This window comes from Empidonax traillii, unplaced genomic scaffold (genome assembly GCF_003031625.1).
Source record: "Empidonax traillii isolate 1590-97213 ecotype Southwest subspecies unplaced genomic scaffold, ASM303162v1 scaffold1290:size209104, whole genome shotgun sequence".
NCBI lineage: Eukaryota > Metazoa > Chordata > Aves > Passeriformes > Tyrannidae > Empidonax > Empidonax traillii.
Window position 1 is genome coordinate 95873 of NW_020956483.1, and position 26608 is coordinate 122480.

Consider the following 26608-nt stretch of genomic DNA (forward strand, 5'->3'; position numbering starts at 1 on the left):
TTTCAAATTCCTGCAGCTGGGATATGGCAATGGAACGTGTTCCCCATTAGCAGTGCGGGTCATGCTTTGACCCCTGCTTCGTTTAGGGGCCCTCACAAAAGGAGGAGCTCCCTTTTAATCATCAGATTATTTAAAGTGACCCAGATACAGAGAGCAAGGATTAGATAAATCAGTCCTCCCCCAAGCTGATTTGGTTATTTAAAAGCCCTCCGGTTTCCTTTCCTCGACATCCTGCTCTAAGCGCATTGGGAACACATTAGCCAAGAAGTATTTTTGTTTAAATTTGCCCCCGTTACCGTCACCACTTCCCCTGTCAGCAGGTGGGAGATGCTGTAGTGACTGCTGGAGAATCTTATCCAGGCTATCCATGAGACTAAAGCATCCCTTGGAGCAGCACATCTCCAGCCCCGCTGTGTGCTTCCCCCGAAAGGAGCCCTGAGAGCTTGTGGAATGTCCACATTCCGTGTCACCACAAACCAAGGGCAGGATTTAGGTGACTCTCAGAGGAGTGAGCAGCTTGTCTCTCTCAGGATGCCCTAGGATTTGCTTTACCAGGGATTGCTCTCCCTGCGGTTTGTGAGGATAATCTTACCTTTGGAATGTTTTGCAGAGTATTTGCCGCTCCATTATGACAAAAGGCTTTTTAATTCCACCAACTGCTCTTGCTGCTTTTCTGTCAGTGCATTTGGGGAGGCAGGTTTTTAGCTGCCGTATATCAGGAGGGGTGATTTAGCTGCAGTTCATCATTGCTAATGTAATGAAGGATCAGGCCCATTATCCTTTCACTGGAGAGGAAAAAAAAAAATAGGCAAGAAATGCCCTTCTGGAGGATTATATGGATTTTGAGAGATGTAAACAAAAGTCATACATTAAGACCAATGAAAAAAACCCACCAAATATCTCAACCAACAAAGACTGAAAACCAGCTGTAAATATTTATAGTTTATGTCTTAGTCTTTTTTGTGAATTTACTTTAAAAGTGCTATAAGGGGATGAATTGAAAGATTTTAATTTAAACAAAAAGTGGGTTTTTTTTCAGCCAATAATGTTTATTCTTGAAATGTATAAACTTTAGAAAGCTGCAGTAACCCAACATCCCAACTGGAAGGGTAGGGGCTCCCCAGACCAGTACACCACGTTTCTGCCCTGCTGTGATGACACAATCTGCCACGATGAAAACCAGGCAGTGGAAATGTTGTCCACCTGGATTTAGGAGAGTGTAGGGATAACTGAGCCACAACCAACCGGACTGAAACATTTAATTTATAATTTTAACGCAGTATTGTCTTCCTTCCAGCCCTCAGCCGTGAACATAAATTAAGTGGCTGCTTGCAGGACTGCTCTCCCTTTACCCTGTTCCAAAGGCAAACCCCAAGTGCAGTTTTGGATGACTGCCCGGAATCTGAACTTGAGACTCTGCCCTGACTAAGCCTTTGGGCCCTCACCTGTGCCTGGTATCAAAGTGGTGTTTCCTGGTGCCTCTGTGCTCTTCCCATTATTCTCCATCAGCTCAGTTTCTACTGCACGTTCCCTCTTTATAAAAATGCCATGTCCAAGGCCTGGAACATCTTGATTTTTGCCTGCCTGTGTTCCAGGCTCTGTTGTTGCTTTGCTGTTCTTGTGGAGAAAGTGGTGATAGTTGGAGCTGTTGAACTACAATATTTGTGCTCTTTAAATTCAGCATCTGAGCTGGGAAGTGACTTAGAATCCCCCTTCCCAAGAGAGGAGGGTCTTGTAGCAAGGTCATACACGTTGTGCTGCAGTTGGGAGTCCTGACTGATCTCTCCTGACTGAACTTACCAAGTTGATCACACCCCAGACAGCATAATATATCCATAGGCTTTGTAATTATTGCTGTGGTGTAAGTATAGAGTGGCAAACACTATTTATATTGCTAGGGAATTAGTGGGACAGCTGAAGGGGTGGTACTATTTTTAGTGTAGGCTTCTGTGTCACTACACTAAAGAAAAAAAATTCGTATTTATTATAAATTAGTCTTATGATCTGCCATCTCAAACAAGAAAATACCCATTTCATTTTTATGTTTGTTTAACTGTTTGCACCAGTAAAGTAGAATCACCAGCCTCCCTAAATTCAGCAATTCTGGCCTTTTTCCTAAAAGCTTTTCTCATCTTTAATCTGCGGGACCCTGCGGGCCTCAGCACGTGTGATGGATGTAGGAATTGCCACCTAAATGATGAGCTGCCACTTGTTGGGGGATTTCACAGCAGATCAGAATCCAGTAGCTCTGCTGTGCCCTCGTAGCTCTGCCACTTTGAGCAATTCTGTGCTCACAAATACTCGGTGGTTGTAGATAATAAAGGCTAGTTTCCTTCAATCCACATTTGCATCCTCAATTTCACGCTGCTTCAGCTGTCAGTTCAGCAAGGCCCTTAATTCAGATATTCCAAATCTTATTTTGGAGTAGCCCTCTTGACTGAGTAGCAAAATGAGACTCCTTAGGCACCTTAAAATGAAATAATCTGAATTTCCCTTTAGCTTATCTTTGCAAATTTGACAGTTGCATGTTTGATTGAATATAAGTACAGACGTTATAGTCCTATTATTTATGAGATTTTTTTTTAAATGAAAAAGAATATGGATTATCTGTTTTTTGTGGAAAATACATTTTAACCGAAAGGAAGTAGGAATGTGAATAATTGGAAAAAGTTGCTACTGTGTAAAACTTTTGGATTTTGATGTAAGCTACCACCAACAAAAAAGCTTTAAAAATTAAAGTTGGTACCTTGATCTATCCTTAATTCACCCTTTTATGCAGAGAATCTCTCCTGCTCCATACAATCCTCTTACGTCGAGTTTATTTATAGCCTGGCTGAAAATAATGCTCTGAGCATAAAGCACATCAGGATTCCCAGAATTGTGATGTTGGTGATGCTGTCAAGATGGTTGCTCTGAACTCAGCTTGCAGTGTTGCATTTATTTGTCACACTCATATTTCATTGATAGCAATCAGTGTATTGCTTGGATTGTTAGGGGCTTTTTCACTGAATCACAGAAGGGCTGAGGTTGGAAGGTACTCCAGGGGTCACTTCTTGTATCACTGAATGAAGATTCAGATCAGGAACTTACTGTTCTGGAAGAGTAGAAAAAAAAGTCATGAAACAGTTATTGAACTTGAAGGCCCCTCCCAATGATCATGATCTTAGTGCATAAAGCAGTGTTTTACCACCTGACCACGAATCACCCAGGTTTTGTAGTGTGTGTGAGCTGTTTGAGGAATAATCTAAGCTTGTCTCACTCTTTGTGTCACTATTTTTTCTTTTTCAGTAATTAGAAATGAGCCCTCGCATGTAAACCATTGCATTGAGGTACCAGTTTTTCTTGTCTTTCCTGGGTATCTCAGTGATCTTCTAATACAGTTTTAAGCAGTTTCTGGAGGCCTTTCAAATAAAATAGGTTTGTTCATCCGGGTTTATATTAACAACTTAAATTTAATCAAAGGAGATGTTGCTTACTCTCATGAATCCTCTTCAAAGAGGCAAAATGTAGAGGTGCTGTAACTCTATTTTCTCTCTTTTCCTTATCAGTATGAATATATATATATATATAGGTGTATAGATTCTGTAGGCATATAGACACTGAAGCCTGATAATTCAGTACTGCATGCAAAGAGGAACCCAAGTTCCTTGAAAGTCAGAAATCCATCCAGGAAATAAAACTCCACCAAGCTACAGAACTGCATGATTTTCTCAGTGCTCTAATAATCCCTCTGCTCCTTCAGCCTGTGTTCTTCATTAGGGCTCGGGCAAAACGTAATGATACAAATTCTGAGTCATGGATAGATTTGCCAATTTGCATTAATAGCTTGAAGAATCATTGAGAGCTACTCATTTTCTCCAATTAGCCAGTAAATCAGTGAATGTAGTAGAAAGAACGGGGTATGAAATATACTCTTGCTAGTGATAATTTCTCATTCTGACTTTATATTACAGCAGTAAACATCTTGCAGTTCACATTTGGGAGGATAATGAAATCGCAGTGCTCTGTCCTTGCTACAAATACTCTGATGAAACCATTGTTTGGAAGTGAATGTTACTTATCATTACACAATTAATTTCAGCTTTTCGGAAGATGCACAACATTTAAACATACAAATGTAACGTGATTACATATCACAGTTCATTTCTCCTTTTTCAGGTCACAGTCAGTATTTTTACTTCAATTCTGGGCTGGGTTTGTACAGGACAGGGCTGTAAACTGAAAAGAAATTTATGGAAGTAATAATTCCCCAGTAAACCCTCTCTGTGCCGCTGAGGGAAGAGTCTCATTCAGTTTGGAGAGATCTGGGATCTTGAGCTTTGAAGAATCTCTGGAAGCAGAACAGAGAACCCGAGTGTTGGCCATACAGCACTTGGAAACTAAGTGATGAACTGGGAAAGGGACTTTCCATTGACCAAAGGAAAGGAAACTTTGGGAATGATCTGCTTTTTTTGTGGGCATTCCCATTCAGCTGCAGGGCTGTCTGGGAGAGGCAGACACCTCCCAGAAGTCAGACAGGGCAGGAGGAGGCACAGAATTCCTGGGATCCAGTGGCCAGGTGAGAAGGAGGAGCTCCAGCAGGGCTAACAGGCAATCCCACTGGGCACAGCTCTGCCCAGGAGGGCAAGCATATTGGGAATCCTAAAATAGGAGTCCTCTGGCCGAGGGCCAGGAGTGTTGAGGTCAGGGGCACTGCAATTAGAAGCTCTGAAAGCAGAGCTTCACTGAAAGCAGCCTGAGAAAGCAGACTTCTCCCTGCCAGCATTAACCATCAGGCTTGACCTTGCCAGGGGGAGAAATTCAGTGGCATCTTTTTCTGGCGTGTTCGGTAGTTTTGCATACTTGGAGTGTTGTTGTAATTCCCAAAATAAGCCAGATTTCAAGGAAATACATACAGTAGTTTTAGACTATAATTAAAACCTGAAGAAGAAAAGAAAAAAAAAGAGACTATGATTTTATGTGCAAGAATTTCCTTCCCCCTGATTGCTGTAGTTTCAGGTGTGATTGTAGCACAGGTATGATATATATGATATATGAGCGCTCCTCTGGATCTCTGTGTGGAAAAACACTTAGTCCTTCTTGGTGCTAAAACATCATGAAGTCATATATATCCATTGTTTATGGTCTCCTAATCCAGGATTTATAGTCCTAATTCCGTTCCAGAACCAGGGACTTGATTAAAAAAAAATTAGATTCTTCAAAGCTCTTAAGCAAATTGATTTACTCTGGCTTGAGAATCGTCATATTCCCCCAATTTGTATTAGCTTGTGATCCTTGTAATATTCAGTGCTAGAAGGACTTTACAAATGGCATGTATTACGCTTAGAAAATGAGACTTTAATATTGAAAAGCTGATGAGGCGGGTGGAAAATTACTCTTAGTTCTACCTAATAAGTTGCCACGTTGTTTCTTTCTGGAGCGGGAAGGAAGAATGTCACGGTGAGCCAGCTGGGTTACCTGCAGGTTCCCCTCTGTGTTTTCTGCACAAGTGCAGTGGAAAAGAACCCAATCTGTTCCCAGTTGCCGGTGCCAGCTCGTGCCCATGCCTGGCAATCCCCTGCAGCTCCCCAGTTGCTCTGGGAACGGCGTTCCTGCCTTCTCTGCCGTGAGGGCATTTCTTCTGTCCCCCCTCCCTGTTCAAGAGCTGTCCGAGGGGCAGCAGGACCAGCACCCCCTGACTCATCAGCTCCTGCCCCAGAGTGGGGGGACATGGAAGAGCCTGGCTCCACGTGCATCCAGTTTGCTGCCTGGTTGGAGCGGTGATTTGGGATGAGGGACTGACCTTCCTGTTGAGAGGCTTTTCTTGATGCCCAACCTGAATCTTCCCCTCCAGCAGCCTTGTAAACGTTGTGGTTTTTCGTTTTAGTCATCGTGACCGTGCAGAACAGACCTTTACACTTCTCTTTAAGGGCTGTTGTCTTGTTTTCCTCGTTTGCCCTTTACAGACAGAACACCGCCAATTATTAGCCAAATATAGCTTCCCTGGGGAGATTGGCTTTATTATCTGCAGCATGAACTCCTTGACCAGTGACCCTGTGAAAGACCACTGTGACCTTCAGGTCCTTTCCTGCAGAATTCTTCTCTAACTCGTCGTTCCCTGTGTGCATAGTTTACCTTTCCTGCCATAGCAGAGAAACTTGTATTTGTCCTTACTAAATGAATTTTCCAGGTTTTTTTTTCTCCAGGGTTACAGGGACCTTTTGAAATGACGCTCCTGTGGTGTGGTGGACTTGCAGAACGTGCTGTCTGTGGCTATAATAAGAGCATTCTGTTCCCTCCTTGGAGTCATTTCTGAGAATACCAGATAATAACTGACTCCTGTGCAAAGCCACTCAAAATACATCCCCCAGTCTTGGCACTGGACTGCTGTTAACTGTTCTCTGGGTGCCATTTATTAATTCCATGTCCCGAGATTGTCAGTGGAAATGTCACAATATTATGCAAATAAATGCAATTAAATACTGCTACAACATACATGGCATATATCATACGTGACATCCACAACATAAATGATGTTTATTGCCTGACCAGTCTTCTGCATTTCTAAACACGGAGTGGGGGTTGTAAAGACATCAGTTCTACAGTCTTTGTGTTATCTAGAGACTGAAAAATGAGATTTCATTTCATTAGGAAATTACTGGAATGTTTGCACAGCAGGTTTTCTAGAAAGAGTGATATTGGCTTCTCTGAAACAGGGTTTTTAGTTCTCACTGCATTAATTCTGACCCCATGTGTGAATGCACAAGCCTATCATTCAGTGTGACACCACACAGGATAATAAAATAAATTACAAATAAATTGCATGTTTGAAGTCTGGTTAAGGGTTTATTTTCTATCTAAAAGTGCCACTCTAAGCCAAAGGAATGTTTTCAGAGGTGTAGGTGATCATGTCCTCTTATATTACTTGGTTGTCTACAGAATATTAAAGAATTTTTTGAGCTCTTTTTTGGCAATCCTAAAAACTCTTGGAAGAAAGTTATTAATCAGGCAGGCAGCTCACTTGCATGCTTTTGTTTCATCAGGATTTTGTAGGTAATGAATTAAAATCATTTGCATTAAAATATTTTAATGGGAAGAAAGGCCTTACATTTCTAACGAATTTGCCTGAATCAAAGTAGGTTGGTAAACTTAAAAGAACTTTTTTTCCTTACTGTTCTATCTGAAGCAAATTCTTCTAACAACTTCAGGACATTTTAATGTATATTTTTAATGAAATGATAATGAACCTGCTGTATGGTCAGAAATGCAGCGGTTCCTTTGCAAGGCTGAGTTCCTTTATGTCAGATGATTTGCAATGTTTTATGCATTGCAGAGTTTGCTGTAGTATGTTCAGGCTTTGCCATCTCTACTGAGCTTGTCAGGAGGTATGGGCTTCACAGTCTCCAGGGGATCACGTCTTTGCTCAAGTAAATGTAATAAGTGGAGGAAACTCTTGCTTTCCTGTCAGCTTTCATAAAACCTTCTTGCCAGCTTTGCAGTCCCTGAGCACTATCAGCAAGGAATAGGTGGTATTAATAATTACTGCAAAATAAGTGTCAGGAGAAGATGAGTGAGAAAGCAGAGGTCCGTGGGTTTCAATGGCATTAAACATTACCATCCAAAGTTAAAAATACAAAGTTATTCTGTTAACACTTAGAACATTTCAATTTAAAAACCCCACAAATGTGTTTTCAGCCCCGTGTTTCTTTGTGGGTCGTTATTGTTGGTGTATTCCCTTCCCTTAACAGAATATTTTCTCCTGTGTTCTTCCTAGAATGGCTTTACTCCTTTGTACATGGCAGCTCAGGAGAACCACATTGAGGTGGTGAAGTATCTCCTGGAAAATGGAGCCAACCAAAGCACAGCTACTGAGGTGAGGGGGTTTTTTTTGTCTCATATTTTTCTTTGCCTTTATATTCAGATTGCCTAAAGTCAGGACTGTGTGGGCTGTGTCTGAAAGGGTGTGTGTGGTGTAAAATGGTATAAAAGCAATTAATATCAACAGGTAGTTGTTAAACCAGCTTCCTTTTAGAATCATAGAGTTGTTTAGGTTTGAAAAGACCTCTAAGACCATCGAGTCCAACCATAACCCCAGCACTGGGTCTTGGGATTTTAGAGAAGTTCAGGAGTGATGAGTGGAGGAGGTGTCTGTCTCCAGAGGAACTGAAGCACAATAATTAAAGAGGGATTTAAGGGCACTGGAAAAACATAGGATCTGTGCTCATTTTGTTCCCTCCTCGTGCTCCCTTTCTGCCAAGTGTTCTTTTACTCCAAGCCAAGGGGATGAGTGAACAGGCAAAGTGTGTCACCTTCCTGTTTGTGCCATGTGAAGCAGCAATGGGAAAGTTCCTTTCCCCTCAGAGGTTTTCCTCACACTTCTCACTTTTCCCTTGTCTGTCCAGAAACATTCCCATTCTGGATTGCCCCCCCTGGGTGGATGAGTTGGAAATGCTGGTGTTTTTATGCTCCCTCTCCCTCCCTTCAAAGCGAACTGTCAGCATTACCAGCTGTTTCACTGTCCCCTCTCTCAGTGGATACTGTACCATTTGGTGACAGCTCCTGAAATATCCTCTTTGAGGTGATCACGTTACATGTCAGCTTTCTGAGGTCCGGCATCCCGTGGGATTGCCGGGCAACGTGGCAGAAACACGCTCCTTGGGAGGGAACCCAGGGGACCTGGGGCTCTCCAGGAGCCCACAGTCACCTGCTGGCAGCCTTTCTCCCGGTGACTTTGCCGGCTGGGATGGTCAGGTGCGCTTGTGAATTCAGTCAGTTTACAGGGAGTGTGAGGCCGAGGTGGTTATAATTCATGTGAAATATAGGTATAAAATATCCCCACTCTGAACTGGAATACGCGGAGAAGGACCTTGTGTTTGGCATCACAGGCTGGCACTCCTCGTGGGAGGTCAGGAAATGAAGAGCCGCCTCCGAACTGTGGTCGGCTCTGCTTTCCAGAAGCGGTGGCAGAGGGAATGCAGAAAGAGTGGTGTCCTTTTAGAGAAGGGTGGACGATGAAATGGTGCAAATCAAATGGATGATCTCGTCTTTGAAGCTTTGAAACTTGCACTGCCTTTGAATGTATTTCGTTTCCTCCCAGGCTTACATGCGAATGGATACAAAAGGAGGGTAAGGATGAGCTCAGTTTCACAGGGCCTCTAATCCAGGATTTGTTCTCGTGTTCCCAGAGGCGAAAGGCAAATGCATTAAGCCATTTCAACACCTTATGTACCCCCAATCTCAGAATTATCTTTACAGTTCAGCTGTTTCGTCAGCTGTTCACCCCTTTTTAATTCCCTGCACAGAATTTAATCTCTGTTAGAGGCAGAAACCACGGCAGTATCACTGTTACAACACACCTACCCACCGCTAAACGCAAAAGTTATTAGATTACTAAGGGGAAAAATGGCTCTGGCAATTCCTCAGATGTTTCTTTCAGCATATGGCAGCTCTCCTTCCTTCCTAACTTGGCCTTTATTATCTTATCCTCTTTCCATATTCCTGTTCCAAAGTGTTCCCGTCCCTCATGTGGTTACAGCACACCTGTGCTTGGGGAGGGGGCGTGACCAGTTTCAAATCAGAATGAAATATTTGGGAGCAGGCAGTACTTCAGCCAGGAGGAGCAGGCTGTGGTCACGTGGTGGGTTTTAAAAGCACTGGCCATCCCAGGCACGTGTGGGAGAAGCAGGACAATTTGAAACTAATTTTAAAACAGAGCTAAAACTAGGAATGTCAAGCAGGGATATTTTTCTTTGCTTTTCCAAAAAATACAAATAATGTGATATTTTCCTCCTTCAGATCAGAATAAATTCCTAAACATGGTGTGGCTTTCTTGACTCATGGTCCGTGTGTAACTTGGAATGGGAACAGCAGCAAATGCATCCAAAGATACGCTTTCTTTTCACAAACAGGCTGCTTGTATATTTTTCACATCTAGTTTCTTTAGTGCTCACTAAATTTACAAAAAAATTGCTAAAAATACGCTTTGTGGCCCGTCTTAAGATGGGGAACAATTAAGAAGTAAAACGATACTTTGCCTGTACTTGAGTTAAAAAAAAAAAAGACCCAAGTGGGAAAAGATGCTCGAAAGCATTTGAAATGTCTGAAAGCCTTTGGGAGACGTTTGAAAAGGGTTAAAATGCTGTGCTGCTGATGGAGACGGAGGTGCAGAGGTGGGAAACAGCTGGCAAACGAGCATCTCGGATTGCCGCAAGTCACGGAAGCTCCGCATCCTCCACCTTTCCGAGCGCACCTTACCTTGGCTTCCCCTCCCCCAGGACGGCTTCACTCCTCTGGCTGTGGCGCTGCAGCAGGGGCACAACCAGGCGGTGGCCATCCTGCTGGAGAACGACACCAAGGGCAAGGTGAGGCTGCCAGCCCTGCACATCGCCGCCAGGAAGGACGACACCAAGTCGGCGGCGCTGCTGCTGCAGAACGACCACAACGCCGACGTGCAGTCCAAGGTAACGGGGTGGGCAGCCCCGGGGCTTCCTTCAGCCCAACCATTAAAGGGAACTTCGGTGTGGAGAGGGGCCTTCCTCCCCCTCTGCCACCAGCAGTATGTTTAATTTCGCAGTAATTCCATCCTGCTCATTTTTTTTTGAGTCACGCCTCCCATTTCTTTGGTAACCAGCTTTTTCCGCGTTACTCGTAAACCAGAAGGCTCTGGAATGGAGGCAGGATCCCTGCTTCCCTGATAAATAAGGATACTGGTTTATTGCCCATGGGAATATGGGTTGTATTTAAAGTTAAATGCATGCTCAAATGGCTTTTCCCATAATTAACAGCATAACTCATTTCAAAAAAAGCAACACAGTTCTTCGTTTTGCGGCCAGTCTTTAATATTGTTCCTCTTTTTCCCAAACCACGCTGCATCAGATGATGGTGAATAGGACGACTGAGGTACCGAGATCAACAATTTTTAATTACTCTTTCTGTAACTTAAGATAATTTTCTCTGCTCTGTGGCAATATTTCTTTATTATTTAGCATTGAAAGTGAAGATAGGACTCTTTTTTTTAATCCATAGAAATTTGGGACTCGGCAAACCTATTTTTATTCATCCTTTGTCTTAGAATTTCTTTTTGTTTGTGTCACTAGTGAAGGACACTTTGGAGAATTCACATCAGTTCAAAGAAGTCTGAAGCGAGTAATGGAGCTAAGAGGATAAAGATGCTTTTTTAGCTCAGTTTCATTAATTATGAAAATGCACTCCCTTGGCATAACTAAATCAAGGTGTCTGGCTCAGCCAGAATAATGGTAAAATTAATTTTCCATCTTTTACAATAATAAATGTAATCGAATTCTCCAAGGTAAAAACAGGGCATCTGCTTATTTTTGCCATTGTTCTTATTATGACTTTTTCCATAAAGTTTTGCAAAGCCCCAAGGGATAGCACACAATCAGAATTTACCTGCAGTAACTAATACATTTCTCATATGGCTGCTGGAAATACCAGCTCTCCAAACTGTTCCACTAAAAATCATGGCTCGAACTGGGATTTCTCCCCGCGGGATTGTCACCCCATTTAGGGGAAAAGAATGATTTCCAAGAACGCAGTTGGTATTTGAATGCCTGCTCTTGAATAATGGAGTTTTTCCTGTCAGAGGAGGGAATGAATTATGAATGGATGCACCCATGGGAAGGCCCTTCCCACTTGGTGTGTGCACACACACGAGCAGGTTGCTGGGAGGCAGCCGGTGATGTGAATCGAAGGGTGGCAGCTTCTCTGGGCATCTGACCCACCCACGGGAGTGTTCTGTGCTGTGGTGAGCGTGGAAGTGTTGCTGCAGTGCCTGCTGAAGGAGGGCAACACCTGCCCACATTCCTTTGTTCCACGAGTAGTTTAAGACGGTGGTTTGTCCACTGAAAGGAATGAAATGTGCTGTAGTCGAGGGGCCAAAAGTATTTCTCTCTTTCTATAACTCTCAGTGAGATCCAGTCAAATCAGTGTAAAGCTCTTCAGGGAAACCTCAAAAGCAAGGCCCTTTCTCCTTGAATTACTTATGAGGCTGAAAGCTTGCTCTGTGTCCTACTTTCTGAGAATTTAATCTTTTTTTCTGCTGTTGTCAAGCGATTCTGTATCTCGTGGCTGGAGCAGCTTTCACCTTCTGGTGTTCAAAACTTAATGAGTAAATAATTTTTGCTTCTCATTTATAGATGGCAAAGTTTCTTCAAGTCCTTTGTGATCCGAATTGTATATAAACATAAATATATATGATTCTTTTACTGTGCTACTAAGTTGCTCATGTAGACCAAACTCTTGGATTACATTTTGAATAATTACTGCTTTCAAAAAGAAAAGGAAAAAAAAACAAACAAAAATATGTTTTCCTTGTTTCTAAGAGCAGTAAAATAAGAGTCCAGCAACATTTATCTAAACCAAATAAACAGATGCAGCCCACAAGATCCATGTTGCTTCCAAACTGTAATAAGGAAGCTTCCTTTGTTTTCTTCAAGAATGGCTAATATATTAATATTTTTCTGAGTGAAAACTACTCTTTTTGGCCACTGATGCAGAAACCTAATTTGGAGGATGAAAGACAGAAGTACTTTTGATAACCCTTAGTATGAAAACTGCCCTGTAAAAATTCTGCTATAATATAGGTGACCTGGGTAAAAGAAACGCCATACATTTGTTTGCCAGCAGGTTTAAAATCAGGTTGTAGTTGAGTTGATGATCTTGTATAAACTGATGTGTATATAAACAAGGGCTGTTTCCCTTCGTAGAGTGGCTTTACACCTTTGCACATCGCCGCACACTATGGGAACGTCAACGTGGCCACGCTGCTGCTCAACCGAGGAGCTGCAGTCGACTTCACAGCAAGGGTAAGAGCTCTTTCCTTGACCTTCTCACTTGGAATGGCCTAAAAGTGGGCTGATTTTTTTGTGTAACTGTGGAGTCAAGGCTTGAGTTAAGAGAGGAGCAAAGTAAGGCTGAAATTCTGTTGTGGTCAAAGGTGTCTTTTTTTGCAGTAATCCTTAGGAGTTGTCTCCATGCAATGCATCAGAGGCCCTGGGAGTTGTGTAGTGACCAGAATTCCCAGGTGGAGGAAACAGGTTCCTCTGATCAGCTCCAGAAAGCTGATACTCTCACAATGTGTCAACAGACTTCAGCTTTTCTGTCTGTTAGACATGCTCTGGAAACAGGAGTAGGATTGATTGGCTGTTCCCAGTATCCAGTATTCACTATACCCCTTTAATTTGGTGTTTTCACGTATAAACACATTTTGAAAACTGTGAGCAGGGTATATTGCCATTACATAAACTCCTTCGTGGTAAACAACTGCAGAGCTACGTCCTTTTGCTGTTGCATATTACGTAGTTGGAAGTACAGCATCTGGTGCCCTGGAAACCTCTGGTAACCTCAACCTAGCTCCTGGATCACATGTCCGCCGTTTAATTTTGCCAGACACACTTGGAATTACTTTAGGGTTCTGCCTTCCAGACTGTCTTCCTGCCGTATCCAACCCGGAGTAGCTGCTGATAGAACCTCTGGCCTCACCAAAGTGTTCTCAAAGGGCCCTCTGTGTGCGTTGCAGTGACTCAGAGGCATCAGTGTGCTGTGACTATTGGCTATCCTCGGGACTCCGGTGTGTGTCTGTGTGTGTGTCTGACCCCGGGACTGCCGTGTTTGCTGCTTGGGCAGATGTGCTGCTTCATTTATTCAGGGGCCCCAGAACAAGGACGAGGGAGTCTCGCTTAGAAAGGAGTTACTAACTCTAGCTTGTGTATGGTGTGTGCCCAGCTCTGATGCTCAACTGCGTTTTCGTTTCTTCTCTCCGATGTGATGGTCTCATTTGTTGTGATCTGACCCCCAACTCGCCCCCATTACGCCCCTCCCAATCCATCCGGCTCATGGTTTGTTCTTTTCATGGTGTAGAATGGAATCACCCCCCTGCATGTGGCTTCCAAAAGGGGAAACACAAACATGGTGAAGCTCTTGTTGGATCGCGGAGGGCAGATCGATGCCAAAACCAGGGTGAGTCTTTCTGTTCCCTGCATATGATATTTTCCCTCCTTGGGAGTGGACTGGGATGTTTTTTGCTTGCTTGCTTTTGGGGTTTTTTTTGTGTGTGTTTGTTTTATGTAGACTGTTTCCTATGCTCTCGGACTAAAGAACAGCAGGTGTTGGTGATAGTAGGAGGCAGAAGTGCCATTTCCTTGAGCCTCCTGAATAATCTGCTTGTATCATACAAGAAAAGACTGATGAAACTGTTCTTTTTTAAAGTAATAAGCCTGTTAGCTGGTCCAGCTTCACGTGACACATGTGTGATGCACAGCTGTGGGAAGCAGAGGGTCTGGACTCAGCTATACATGTCTGTGCCAGTCCCTGTGGAAACTCCTGTAGTGGACTCAGTCCCTTTTTATTTGAGAGGCAATTCTGGGAACAGGGAACTTGCCCCGTGCCAGCAACCACTTGCCCTTCCCAGACAAACCGTGGACAATGAGGTGACTCTCACTGGCTTCCTCCTCCCAGCTGTGCTATTTGAAATGCCACATCATCACTCTGCTCTTTATTTATGGCTGATTATGCACAGTCTTTCAGGACAAAAGGAAAACCCATCATTGTATATGGGCAGGGTTAATTGTTTGAAATGGGATTTTAGAGTCGCCTGGGAAAAGGTGGCCTTTTATTCAGACTGAAAACTGCACAGGGTTTGCTCTTGAGAGCTGCTGGTTTTTAAATACTTGGTCTGTAAAACTGTATTTCAAAGTAATAGAGGGTGTTTTAGTATACAGAGTTTAGAGCAGGACATGGGTTTTGGTTTAATAAGGTAGAAAAGTAGAGGATATTGCAGTCAGATACCCTTGGGGTTCATTTAACCTCTGCAGTTACTTATTAATTACGTCAACCATGTGTTGCTTCATGAACTCAGACAGTCACTGATGTTGTCTAAATCTATATGCGATTGTGATTTCAACTTCTGATAATTTGTGAAATGATACCTTCCTTGCTTTTTTGTTTAATTTATTTAAAACCTACCACTGATGGAAAAAGTTGCCTTTCATGCAGATGTGCAGTAAATCATCCCTGGTCAAATCTTCCACAATAAGTGCATAAAATGTCATGGTAAAAAGACCTAAAATGGTAATAATACACTGCAGGCAGATATTCCGTGTGATCCCAGGCATGTCATACAGAAATAGTCCATCTGGCCTGTGGAATGACAGTATTGAATTCACCTATTTCCTGTTCACTGTTTAGATACTTGTTTTAGACAGGCTGACAGAGGTGATTGTAAGGAGGGGTTCAGATTTTAAGGGGTCAGGGTGTGTTCCCTTCCCTGCTCACCCACAAAGGTTGATGCACAGTTGTGAACGAATCCCAAAGAACGGGATTTGCCCGATGTGGGTGGAAGGTGCTAATTTTAGAGTCCTCTTGTTGTCTTGGCTCCCTGCCCTTTTGTCAGCTGCTCAGAATGCCAGCACAAAGACACCTGTGAAACCCCATAAAGGTATCCTAAAGCACCCTTATCCCAGTTCCCACAACTTCCTCCTGCTCTCATCTCCTGCCTCCCCCCTGCTGGGAGGCGGGCGCTGCACGGTGGGGAAGATTCCAGAGCTTTGGTTTTGCTGTCCATGTCTTTGTGCCAGCTGTTTGTATCGTCTGGGTGTCTCTCTCTTCTCCCTGTGCCGTGTCCACATGCCTCGTGTGCTTGGCTTTGGCCCCGGATCCGTAGGGCGTTGTTGAGGAGGCAGGTGATGATGTTCTGCATGTGCTTTGGACGCACCACGTGTACTAACACACTCCTGCCTTTCCACTTCTTCCCAGGAACACCTGCATTCTTCCAATAGGTCAAATCCCTGGAAAACAGTGGAACTAAATATCCTAGGGTGTGTCATTGCCAAGTTCTCGGTCTCTGTACCACATCAGAATAGGCTCTTTGGTTAAAAAAGTCCTCCCTGCTTTCATTGCGTTTATTTTTAACTTGCTGCGTAAATTGAGATGCAAAAACTTCCTTGAACGGATTTTAGAGGAGCCTCAGTACTTCAATTTTGCAAGGTTAATCTCTGAAAGCTTTTTTCTGTTTGAAAATGTTCCACTGGAATGATTCATTAGGATCCCCTGTGTTGTCTAAAAATATGAATTAAAATGCACGTTCTTCAAAGGGAATAAACGATGCACGTGTCCTGCTGTTCCGTACTTAATGCGGCGTGTAAAGCCCTGCCTTCTGCAGGAATTAGTATTTTTAGTTTCTGTGCATTTCAGGGTGCATTTGCTGAAGTTTTATGGCATTTCTCATTAGAATATAAAGATGCAGAACTGCCGGGAAATCTCCTTGCCACATTTACATATTTAAAAATAATATTTTACTTTTTTTTTCTTTTTAAGTTTCGCAGTTTTTTTCTCAAGTAACTAGCTTTTTAAAATGTGGAATTTAATTTCTCTTTTGAATCGTGTCCAAAGTGAAAATGTAAACTCCATTCCCCAATATATTAAGAGGATACTTTTATCTGTTAGAGATAGCAATTTATATAATAATAAAATATATTCTTACAACAATAGATAATTATTGCATGACAATAAAATAATATTATAGCACATACTATATAATACCTTGCATACATTTGTGCTACTTCCATTTACATATAAGCATCGTCTGGGGTTTTGCTCACTAAGTAATTATTGGGCAAAATTTCTTAGACTAAAATATTTCATATTTAAAATCTTACTCAATCCTATGTTCTCTATGTGTTTACCTGAGTAAAAACTTCAGTGACATAATTTAATTTAAAATTTTAATATTTGGCTAAACTTTTGGCCTGTGCAACTTCCAGTGGTAGCTCAGTGGAGCTGGGGTTCAGAAGGACTTGGTGTGCAGAAAGATGGTGGAGATTTCAATTTATCATTAATTTGATGTCGTGTGGTCAAAAGTAACGTGGCAATTACCACTTTTCACTTTAAGGGAAGCAAAAACATTTACAGCCTTCCTGGAAAAGGATTGTCACAGGGAGAATTATTGTAAGCATTTCAAAGCTGAGCAATTCCAGCCTGACCAAAATAAATGTATTTTTATTAAATAAAGAATCCTCATATAATGGCATAGTGAAAATAAGGACACGTAGGATATTGAAATGTCCCTTCCTCTTAAAGGGTTTCAGGAATATTCTTTCTGAATGCAGGTTTTGCAATATCTCTGTTTTTATCATCTCTCTCTATAGATTGTATAGGGAAAAGAAAGAACAAGAAAGGCTTTTTCAGGTTTTGAATTTTTTTTTCTTTTTACTTTTAAAATTCAGTGTTGTTCACAGGCCATTGTCACTCACTGGAATTTCCATTTTTGTGGGAGTGTGCAAACACTCTTGGAAGGGGGAGGGAACACATTCACCTGTCTCAGCCGTGGAAGCTGTCACACATTTTGTGTTCTTTCTGTTCAATCTTGCCAGCGCTGAAATGAGATTTTTCTTGCTTCTGGGACTTTTAGATTCCTCTTGCATGCTTTTTACAGAATATTTACAGTTGGGGGGAAAAAAAAGCCTGGAACGAAACAGTCTTGGAAGGGGAAGCTTGTTGTGTGGGAAAGTTAACGGTGGTGTGTGCCCGGAGAGTGGCAGCTGGAGCTGGAGTGGGAGTAGTCGTGGTAATGGTGGGAGAAGGTCTGGTGCACCATTTGGGTTGGAGAAGGGCCACGGGAAAGAAAGGAGGCTCAGCTGGAGCTGGAAGAAGTGGCAGGTCAGTCATGGAGATGGATGATACCGGTGGGAAATGAGAAGGAAGGAAGCCGTGGGCGGCGGAACTCAGATGTGTTTGGGTTGGGTTGGTGTTTTTTGGGGGGGATGTGCTTCAGACACCCCTTGATGTTCATCCTGGGAACCTACTGAGGTTTATTTGTAGTGATATCTCCTTTTGTAGATCTGCATCCTGAAAAAATAGGCCCAGCTCTGTTACTTCCACATGGGAGTGGTAAGCACTGGAGCAGGATCCTGGCCCTGCCTTGGCACTGGGCTCTGTTTACAGTGACTTTTTGCCTGCAGTAAAGCTGCTGTGACATTTTCTCCTCGTCTTTACACACACACAGAGCACTAATAATTCAGGTTTTGCCGTTCCTAAAGCAGTGTCAGATTATAAATATCTCATCACAATGCAGATATTTGCTATAAAAAATTCAGGGGCTTCATATAATGTTTACAAGCGTGCAGGAAGAGGTGTTGTACGGGTTGTCTAAGCAAGTTATGTAGATAACGACTTTTATTTAGTATTCTTTATGTTAATATCTTATTACTCAAGCAAGTACATGGTATATTTCTGCTCTATTTTTAAAATCTGCACTTTAAATGGCAGACCTGGAGGAATACTTTACAGCATGTTTAATTATAGCAAGAGCTTAGTGCACGAGGGAGACTCGCCTCGTTGATTTTTAAAGAGGTGAGGTTTAGTCGTAATGAAAAATGAACAAATTGAAAGCCCTGTATTTGTCCAGAAAATTTAGACAGTTCAGCATGTTTGACACGTGGAATACTAAAATTTTACTTCACCCTTATAAAAATGGGAACGTGCAGCTGCAGTTTAGAAGAATTCTTTGATAATTTGGCCTTTGACATTCATGTCTATTACCAGTCTGTGGTCAATTGAGCACTGAATGGGAGCAACTGTCCTGTGAAGATGCTGCCCACATCATTTCCCATTAAAAAGCCCTCAGAAGCATAGCTTCTTTTTGTCTCAGTCTCTCTGGAAAGCATTTGTGAAATAACCCACTAATTTATCTTCCCAAGCCCTGCAGTTGGGAGTCACGCTCGGAATTCAGGATTAATTTTGCAGGTTAAAAAATGGCCAGTGATTTGATTTTCTAGGGGAAAAAAAACACCCAGAAGTTTACTTTTGTATTTTGAGAGTCATCTGAGAGGAAATTAGGATTGATGGACTTCCTTGGCTTCCATACACACAGAGGGGATCGTGGTGTCATTTCTAACGGTGACATTGCAGTGTGTGAGAGAGGAAAGTACCAGGTGTGGGACCGGCAGAACACCAGGCGCAGGATGTCACTTGGGAGATGAAAAGATAAATATTGGACCTCTCAAAACACACAGTTGCTGAATTTGTTGTCTCTGGGCATGACAGCCTTTGTGTTATCTGTGCTTTGGAGTGTCTGTCCCTTTGACTCAGCGTTGCGTGTCCTGTCAAACCATGTGCTGGGTGTTATGGCCACGGGGTGCTCTTGAATTAGCAAAGGGATGATTTCAAAAGTGCTTAGGCAAACTCCTGCCATCCCCTTTCAGGAGCACTGAGGCTCACTGCAAATAGATGATGGCACACACAGGATCGATGTGGTCCACTGGTGTGTCTCATGGTGTTGGCTCGTGTCAGCTTGTCCTTGTTGTATCCTGTGCTAATTCTGCTTCTGCAACAGCTCTCTCTTTGCAATTTCCCTCACCCTTGAGGAAAACACAGAAGCAAAAGGTATTAAATGCAAGATAATCCGAAAATACACGTGCTGTTTTCCCCAGGGTGGAAAGAGAGCAGGGAAGAGAGGGTTCTGTGGAAAGTCTGCAAAGAAGCTGTGGCAGGATTTTCATCTCTGCTTTGAAAGGGAATTGTAGATAAGAACAGAGAAGAAACCATGTTTTTTAATGATTTAGTTCTTTTTGGTTTGTTCAGGCTTTCTTGCAGAGTTGATGTGTTTCTTAGCTTGTATTTTTCTTCTTTTTCTCCCTCTGGGGATTTGTCCTGCTTTTTTCAAGGATTCGCACAATCCTGCTTTTCTTTTGCTGTTTTATTAAGTAGAATAACATCAAAGCCACCATGCAGATAAGGAAAGTGAACCTCCCACATTGATTAAAAATGCAGAGCACAAGAAACTGGAAAGAAATACCAAGTAAATACCTTCCCTAGAAGTGCTTTTGGGATATGTTCTCACCTTAGTAATGCCAGTGGGAATGATCTGTGTGATCCCTGTGGCAGTGAGATGATAATATACCTCAGTTGTTCATATAAAGACTTGGTTTAGGGGACTCTGAAGTTTCAGTGCATAAAATACCAAGTAAGGCAGTTACCCCCAATTCTTTACCCCAGCCCCACCTGCCAGGTGCTGGAAGCTGTGAATTCTGGTTTTGGGTTTGATGTTGCGTCTGTTGAAATTCATTGTGAGGCTTCCATGGGATTTTAGGGATGCTTGGGAGATAGTGAGCACTGAGACACACCTCACCTCCATCACATATCTCTGGAAAGCCTCTGGAAAAAGGAGATAAGTAAGGGAGAAAAATTCCTCCCTGCAGACTTCAGTGCCTCATGGCAGCGAAGCTTTGCTATGTCCTACATGTTATGTTTTTTGCTGTCATTCAGCACTAATGTTCCTTTGCAACCATTTTCCTTACCTCATGTTTACTCTGTTTTTCTGCATGAAGTCCAAACTGCAGCAGAAGTACCCAGAATTCCTTCTTCCATTTAAATATTTCATCAGCACATCTTTGGCTGCCCCTGCTGTCGTCATTAGCCTGAGCGAGTCTTTTGGTACAGGACGGTTTTCTGCAATGGAAAAAAGTTTTGTGGAGTTGGTGGTCTCACAGTAATTTTAGCAAAGAATCGTTCACCCATCAATCTCAGAAATGAAAATTTTAGTTTTGTTTGTTTCTCTTTTTTTTTTTTTTTTCTGTTTTAAAATCTTCTTTCTGCTGCTGCCTGTTTAAAAACAGAAGAAAATTCTAGAGCAGATTTTCTAGCAGGAACATCTCCTGTTTCGTCCCTGCACCAAAGGCAATCCAAAGGACAAGGGGTTGATTAATGGAGCATCCTTGGCCCAGCAGGCATTATCCAGGGAGGCTGTGGAGAGGACAGGGAGGGGAGGAGGCAGAGTGAGCTCACGTTATCCTCTTTGATAGAACAGTTCAACACACAACAGGCTTCTCTCAAACAGGAACCTTAGTGTGTCCTTCCCTGGTGCAAGGGAGAACAGGGATGACACTCCATGTTTGGAGCCAGCTTCAGTTAGCAGTCCAAAAAGGAGCTTTTCCACATGTGTGTGGGGCTGCATTCCTGGAAGGGTCTTTCCCCAGGGTGACAGGATGGGCAATTAGAGCTTTACTCATTGATTTTTCCCTCTTTTTACTTCAAGGATGGACTCACCCCACTGCACTGTGCTGCAAGGAGCGGACATGACCAGGTTGTGGAGCTGCTCCTGGAGCGAGGGGCCCCTCTGCTCGCACGGACCAAGGTGTGTGTGTGTGTGTGTGTCCTGTTCCACCCTGGCAGCACCTCTGTGTGTCTTACTGGGATATGTGAGCACCTCTCTGCAACTTCCCACAGCATTTTCTGTCTCACTGAAAGGACAAGGAAGGAGACAGGAACATTTCTGCCCTCCCAAAGGAAACGTGTTCATGGATAGAATGATCCAAAATAAGGTTTTATTACATAATTAGGGTCTGTCCTTTCTAAATAAATATGAGAAGTATGCACCTCTTTGCCCCGCTCTCTAAGACCAGACTAAACACATTATATGAAATGCCACTGCCAGCACTTCACTTGTGTTGCTTCCTGAGCCTGTAGGACACACAGATGGGAAAGCTGGATTGGTCACTCCTAAGAGGTGATTCTTGCTGCGAGTTTTCTGATCCTTTATGTGAGATAACGTGAACCTGTGACTTGCAGCTTCTCCCAATTGTTTTTATTTCAGACTTGGAAAATTATTTCAGTGTGTTCTTACTCATTTCTGGAAAACACAGATGTAAGGTTAATGCATTTTCTGCAAATTCTGTCCCTTTGATCAAACTAATGAGAGGAGGACAGTTGTGTAACAAAACCCCGCTGGAGCAGCTCCTCACAGCAACATCCAACCTTTCTGATGCGTGCCATGATCTAGGTGAGAGTCACTTACAAGTTGCTGTTTTCCTTTGCCACAGAATGGACTGTCTCCCCTGCACATGGCAGCCCAGGGGGACCACGTGGAATGTGTCAAACACCTGCTGCAGCACAAGGCCCCCGTGGACGACGTGACGCTGGATTACCTGACCGCCCTCCACGTGGCCGCACACTGCGGCCACTACCGCGTCACCAAACTGCTCCTGGACAAGAGAGCCAACCCCAACGCCCGTGCCCTGGTAAACATGTCCCTCCTGTGCCGTGGAACAAAGCTGGGCAGGGCAGGGGAGTAGCTCCTACAGGGGAAGGCCAAGGGAAAACGCTGTCAACAAAACTCAGCAGCCTTAAATAGGTTTGGGAGCAACAGGGCTGTCACACCTGCTGGCGTGTCACGGAGCACGTCCCGTGGCAAGTGGCTGTAGTGGCAGGTCTGGAAGCTCTGCAGAGTTCCTCAAATCAGAGCCGGTTCTGGCTGATGTTAATGTACGCATTAGTGTTCTACTGGTTTAATTCTTGAGTTGTCCATACTGTGTGATACGACGCACAACTAATTTTTAAGCTTTCAACTGAAGGCAGTAAGTTAATTGGCATAGAGAAAATGTATTGAAAAGCTAATATTTCTGCATTTATCAAATTATGACATTCCCCTCTATTAGGTGCCCTTTTGCTTTCTTTTCAAAACCAGTTCTGATGCTTACAGGAACCCAGGTATGATTCCTCTCCCTCACTGCTCAGACCATCACCCCTAACGGAGAGAAAAACATCACATTTGGCTCCTGGAACATTTCAAGAGTCTTTAATCTGTCCAAAGCCAGACAAGGTTCCAATTTTCTCTAATAGGAACTGATAGCCTGATGGGAGTTAAAGTAGCAATATATTACACTCTCTGGTGGAAATAAAGAGCCTGTGAACTCCTCCTGAGGTGGTTCTGCATGGCCAGAAATCTGCCACTGCCTGCCCCATTCATGGCCCCACAGAACTTCCCCCTCAGGCTGCCTGGATGCCTTCCCCAACTTCTTGCCCCCAGTAGGACCCCGTGTTTTCCTGTGTAGGCTCTCTCCCTATCCCTTACTTCCTTAGAACTGACTTTATTGACACCATTTTCTTCTTCCCTCTCATTTTTCTTGGCCTTCCCATACCCCCAAATTCTGTAGCCACTCCTGCTTCCTCTTGTGCTTTTCTTGTTTTGTCTTTCTCGGTGTCATGCTCACTTAGCTGATCCTTTTGATGCTGTTTTCATCCTTTTTTTGTTATTCTTGCCACTCTTTTGGTTATCTCTAGCTGTACTTTCCTCAGCTGCCCACACTTAGACTTCATATGCTACCCCCCACATCTTTCTTTCCTTCCATGACCAGAAATACACCTTCTCTTCCCCTCCCTCCCTCACTGGAAAACATCTAATATGAAGGGAGAACACCCTCAGGCTGCTGCTTCTCTGCTCTCTTCACACCAAACTCTTTCCCCCCCCCCCCCCCTCTTGTTTCCTCTCCCATCAGGGACTTGTTGCCTCTGGCTTGTTTATAGTGTTTAGTACATTAAATGAAGCTCATAATTTCTGTTAGCGATGCATTTTTTTTTTCTACCTTCTCTTCTCCCCCATCAAACCATTCCTGGCTTAAGCAGAAGTGGCAAAATTGAATCAACTCAGTCAGTAAAATTCAGTGCAAATATGGAAAGTTCTGAAACAGTAAAGCTCCCTGTGAAATATATTGGGAGATGTTGCGTGGGAGGTAAAATATCAGACGGTTTTGATTCCTTCCTTAGAAATCGGAGAAGCAGTAATAATATTCAGCAGAGTCCTGGGATGGAATAAATACTACAAATAATTAATTTTCGGCTAGATTTAAAAAAGCGATTGTTAATGTTTGCAAAATGCTTTGGGGATACAAGCGCTATGTGAGTTCTTAGCACCTTCAACTCAACTAGTAATTAACATTTCCCTTAACAGAAGCTGCCTGTAGAATAATCTGTCACGTGCTAAGACTTCCCTGCTAGGGCCTGGTTACTGCTGGTTGATTAGTTAGCAACACTGATGCTCTTCATTAGAAAATACAGCAATTTTTCAACCTTACCTAGAAAAACGTTACCTGTGCTTTTCACTAAAATGTTCACCTACGGGGAGTCATCTGCTTGCTTAGCTTTAGGCACACACTTAACCTGCATTAACTGTAAGAGTTCATCACAACACCGTGGCTGAAGGATGTTTGTTTGACACACCTCACACAATGCACACACACACACTCAGACACCAATATTATGCCTTAGACTGATGCATAAATATAAAAATTAATACTTGCAGATGCTTGGATTACACGTAAAATGACCAAGTAAGGTGGAATGTTGAAGAAGTCTCTCAGTTTAAATGGCTTTAAAGGGAAAGGGAGTAGGCTTAGATTAGATGTTAGGAAAAAAAAAAAATCTTCCCTGTGAGGGTGGGGAGGGCCCTGGCACAGGTTGCCCAGAGAAGCTGTGGCTGCCCCAGCCCTGACAGTGTCCAAGGCCAGGTTGGACGGGGTTTGGAGCAACCTGGGATAGTGGAAGGAGTCCCTGCCCATGGTTGGAACAGGATGGAATTCAAAGTCCCTTCCAGCCCAAACCATTTGGGAATTCTGTGATTTTTCCTGGAGAGGTATAGACAGTGCTTCATAAAGGCACTGATTCCAAAGGAATCGCTATAATTCCTTATATTTCCCTTTTAGTAGGCACTCTTGGGAACCACTGTAAGCCCTCCTTAAGGGACACATGTTCTCCCTGGGGAACCACATGCAGACACGTGCACACATACACTTGGAAGTCAGGATGGGCACATCTGTATCTGGATTTTGGAGGTGGAAGCTTAGTTTGTCTCCACTGCCTGAGAAGAACATAGCAGCACTGCTTTGTTCTGCCTCAGACACTGGGAGATGTCTGTAACTCACCTGTAACCTGTCATGCTTAGGGAACAGTTGCTTCTTCTCCTCTAACCCTTCTGCTCCCGGCGTGCCAACACGGATCTGTGTGGGAAGTGTCGCTGCATGTTTCCAACTAACATGACTGTCTTTTGCACAGAATGGTTTTACTCCACTGCACATTGCCTGCAAGAAAAATCGCATCAAAGTCATGGAACTCCTGGTGAAATATGGGGCTTCAATCCAGGCTATAACAGAGGTAGAAAAATGTTTCGTGTCCTGAAGAAACATTCCATCTCTCTCACCCTTTTTGTTCCTTTTTTTTGTTCGTTTGGTGTGGGTTTTTTTTCCTCTTTCTCCTGTCACGCCTCACTTCTAGTTTTATTTAAATGAAGAAGCCCCTTCCCTACGCCCGTGCAGGGGAGTAAAACTGCTCTTGCTTTGTTTCGCAGTCGGGCCTCACACCAATACACGTGGCTGCTTTTATGGGCCACTTGAACATAGTCCTCCTTCTGCTGCAGAACGGAGCCTCTCCCGATGTCACTAACATTGTGAGTATGGCTTTGACTAGAACCATCCGTGTAGTACCTCCAGACAGTCCCTGGCCTGTCATGGAACTCCACCAAAGGTCACATTTTGATGATGTTTTTGGACTTTCTCGCATTTTAGGAAAGTGGTGACTGTGTATGGCCTTATAAGCCAGCTGTGGTTTCGTGTGTTCTCCAACAGTGCTTGAGGAGGTAAAGTTTTCCTTAGAAACAGACAAAACTCACCAAATACATCCAAAATGGATTATAAGCCAAATCCCACAAAGCCCGTGTTTCCTTTCTGAGGGGTGAAAATTGACTCCAAATGGCTGTAATTTCTGCCTGAGCAGCTTCGCTGGCTGCCATGAAATTGTGTCCTTTCTGTCACTGAAAGGGCTCAAAATGCTTAAAACCCCAAAAAATGAACAAAAAGTAAAACTGTGAAAACCAAGATGTTCCTCTTGGACAGGGGATTCCAGGAACTGGTGATTAAATATAGAAAATGTGACCTTTGGGAGGTAACACAAATCGCAGAGCCTGACTTACCATAGAAATAAGTATTTGTATACCAACAGCCTTGTTGCCAAGCAAAATAACAATAAAAAGAACATTACAGTTTTCTGAGCTGTATTTCGTAGGTATTTTACTGTTTGAATTTGTCAACATAAACAAATGTTCCACTCGGGACCATCTGTGCTTTGAGAGCCACCTTTTACCAGTAAAAAAGGTTTTATAGGTAAGTTTTCCCAACAACAAAAACTGGACTCATTAGTTTTTCTCAGAAGAACCTGATCTGGGACACAGTAAAAGTGTTGAGCACGCAGGGTTGTTTATGTGACTCATTAGAACAGACTTTTCATGCTTTTTTACAGAAGCAACCTTATTGTATAATAACTTTATGATATGAAAGCCAACAAGAAATTCTTGTGGAAGCAATTGAAAGTATTGTGTTACTGGTCGCTTGTGTGCAAAGTTTAACACTTTACAGTCTCTGCTGCGCAGGTGCCTTGGCTTTCACTTGGTAAGCTGGGTGTCCCTGATGAATTACTGTTTCCAAAAACTAAATTGCTTTGCTAATTCAAGCTCAAAAGGGTCGTTGTAGAAATTTGAACTTTGGAGTGTGTGAAATGTAAGCCTTATTCACGTTTTAAACAGCTCATTCTTCAGGTGGTAAAGTTTATATAGATGAAATTATTAAGATTTGTAGCTGGAGCTGTGGGATTTTGTTTGTTGCCTGCTTACTAATCACAGCTGGTAATACAACGTTAATTTAAAAATGACAAGATAAATGAACTCCTGGTGAAGAGGGCTTGCTGTAATTAGAAGTTCATAAGAGCAGGCAAGCTCAGGCTGCTTTTTCCCCTTACATCTAGACCAAGGACAAGAAGACATGATTCCCATTCTGATGTAAAAGATCTTGAC

The 26608-nt window shown here is 43.1% G+C and overlaps 1 protein-coding gene across 20 annotated transcripts in view; it reads left to right on the forward strand.

Moving 5' to 3' along the window:
• The window catches only part of ANK2 (ankyrin 2), a 171903-nt gene that overhangs the window by 73984 nt on the left and 71311 nt on the right, over nucleotides 1-26608 (forward strand). For 19 of the 20 annotated variants that reach the window (XM_027906374.1, XM_027906375.1, XM_027906377.1 and 16 more), the window contains exons 5-13: nucleotides 7754-7852; nucleotides 10254-10439; nucleotides 10855-10878; nucleotides 12705-12803; nucleotides 13858-13956; nucleotides 21029-21127; nucleotides 21813-22010; nucleotides 24820-24918; nucleotides 25112-25210. In XM_027906374.1, coding sequence (XP_027762175.1) covers nucleotides 7754-7852; nucleotides 10254-10439; nucleotides 10855-10878; nucleotides 12705-12803; nucleotides 13858-13956; nucleotides 21029-21127; nucleotides 21813-22010; nucleotides 24820-24918; nucleotides 25112-25210 — 1002 coding nt within the window. The remainder of the gene's footprint in view (nucleotides 1-7753; nucleotides 7853-10253; nucleotides 10440-10854; nucleotides 10879-12704; nucleotides 12804-13857; nucleotides 13957-21028; nucleotides 21128-21812; nucleotides 22011-24819; nucleotides 24919-25111; nucleotides 25211-26608) is intronic. The other variant, XM_027906394.1, reaches the window with a different exon arrangement.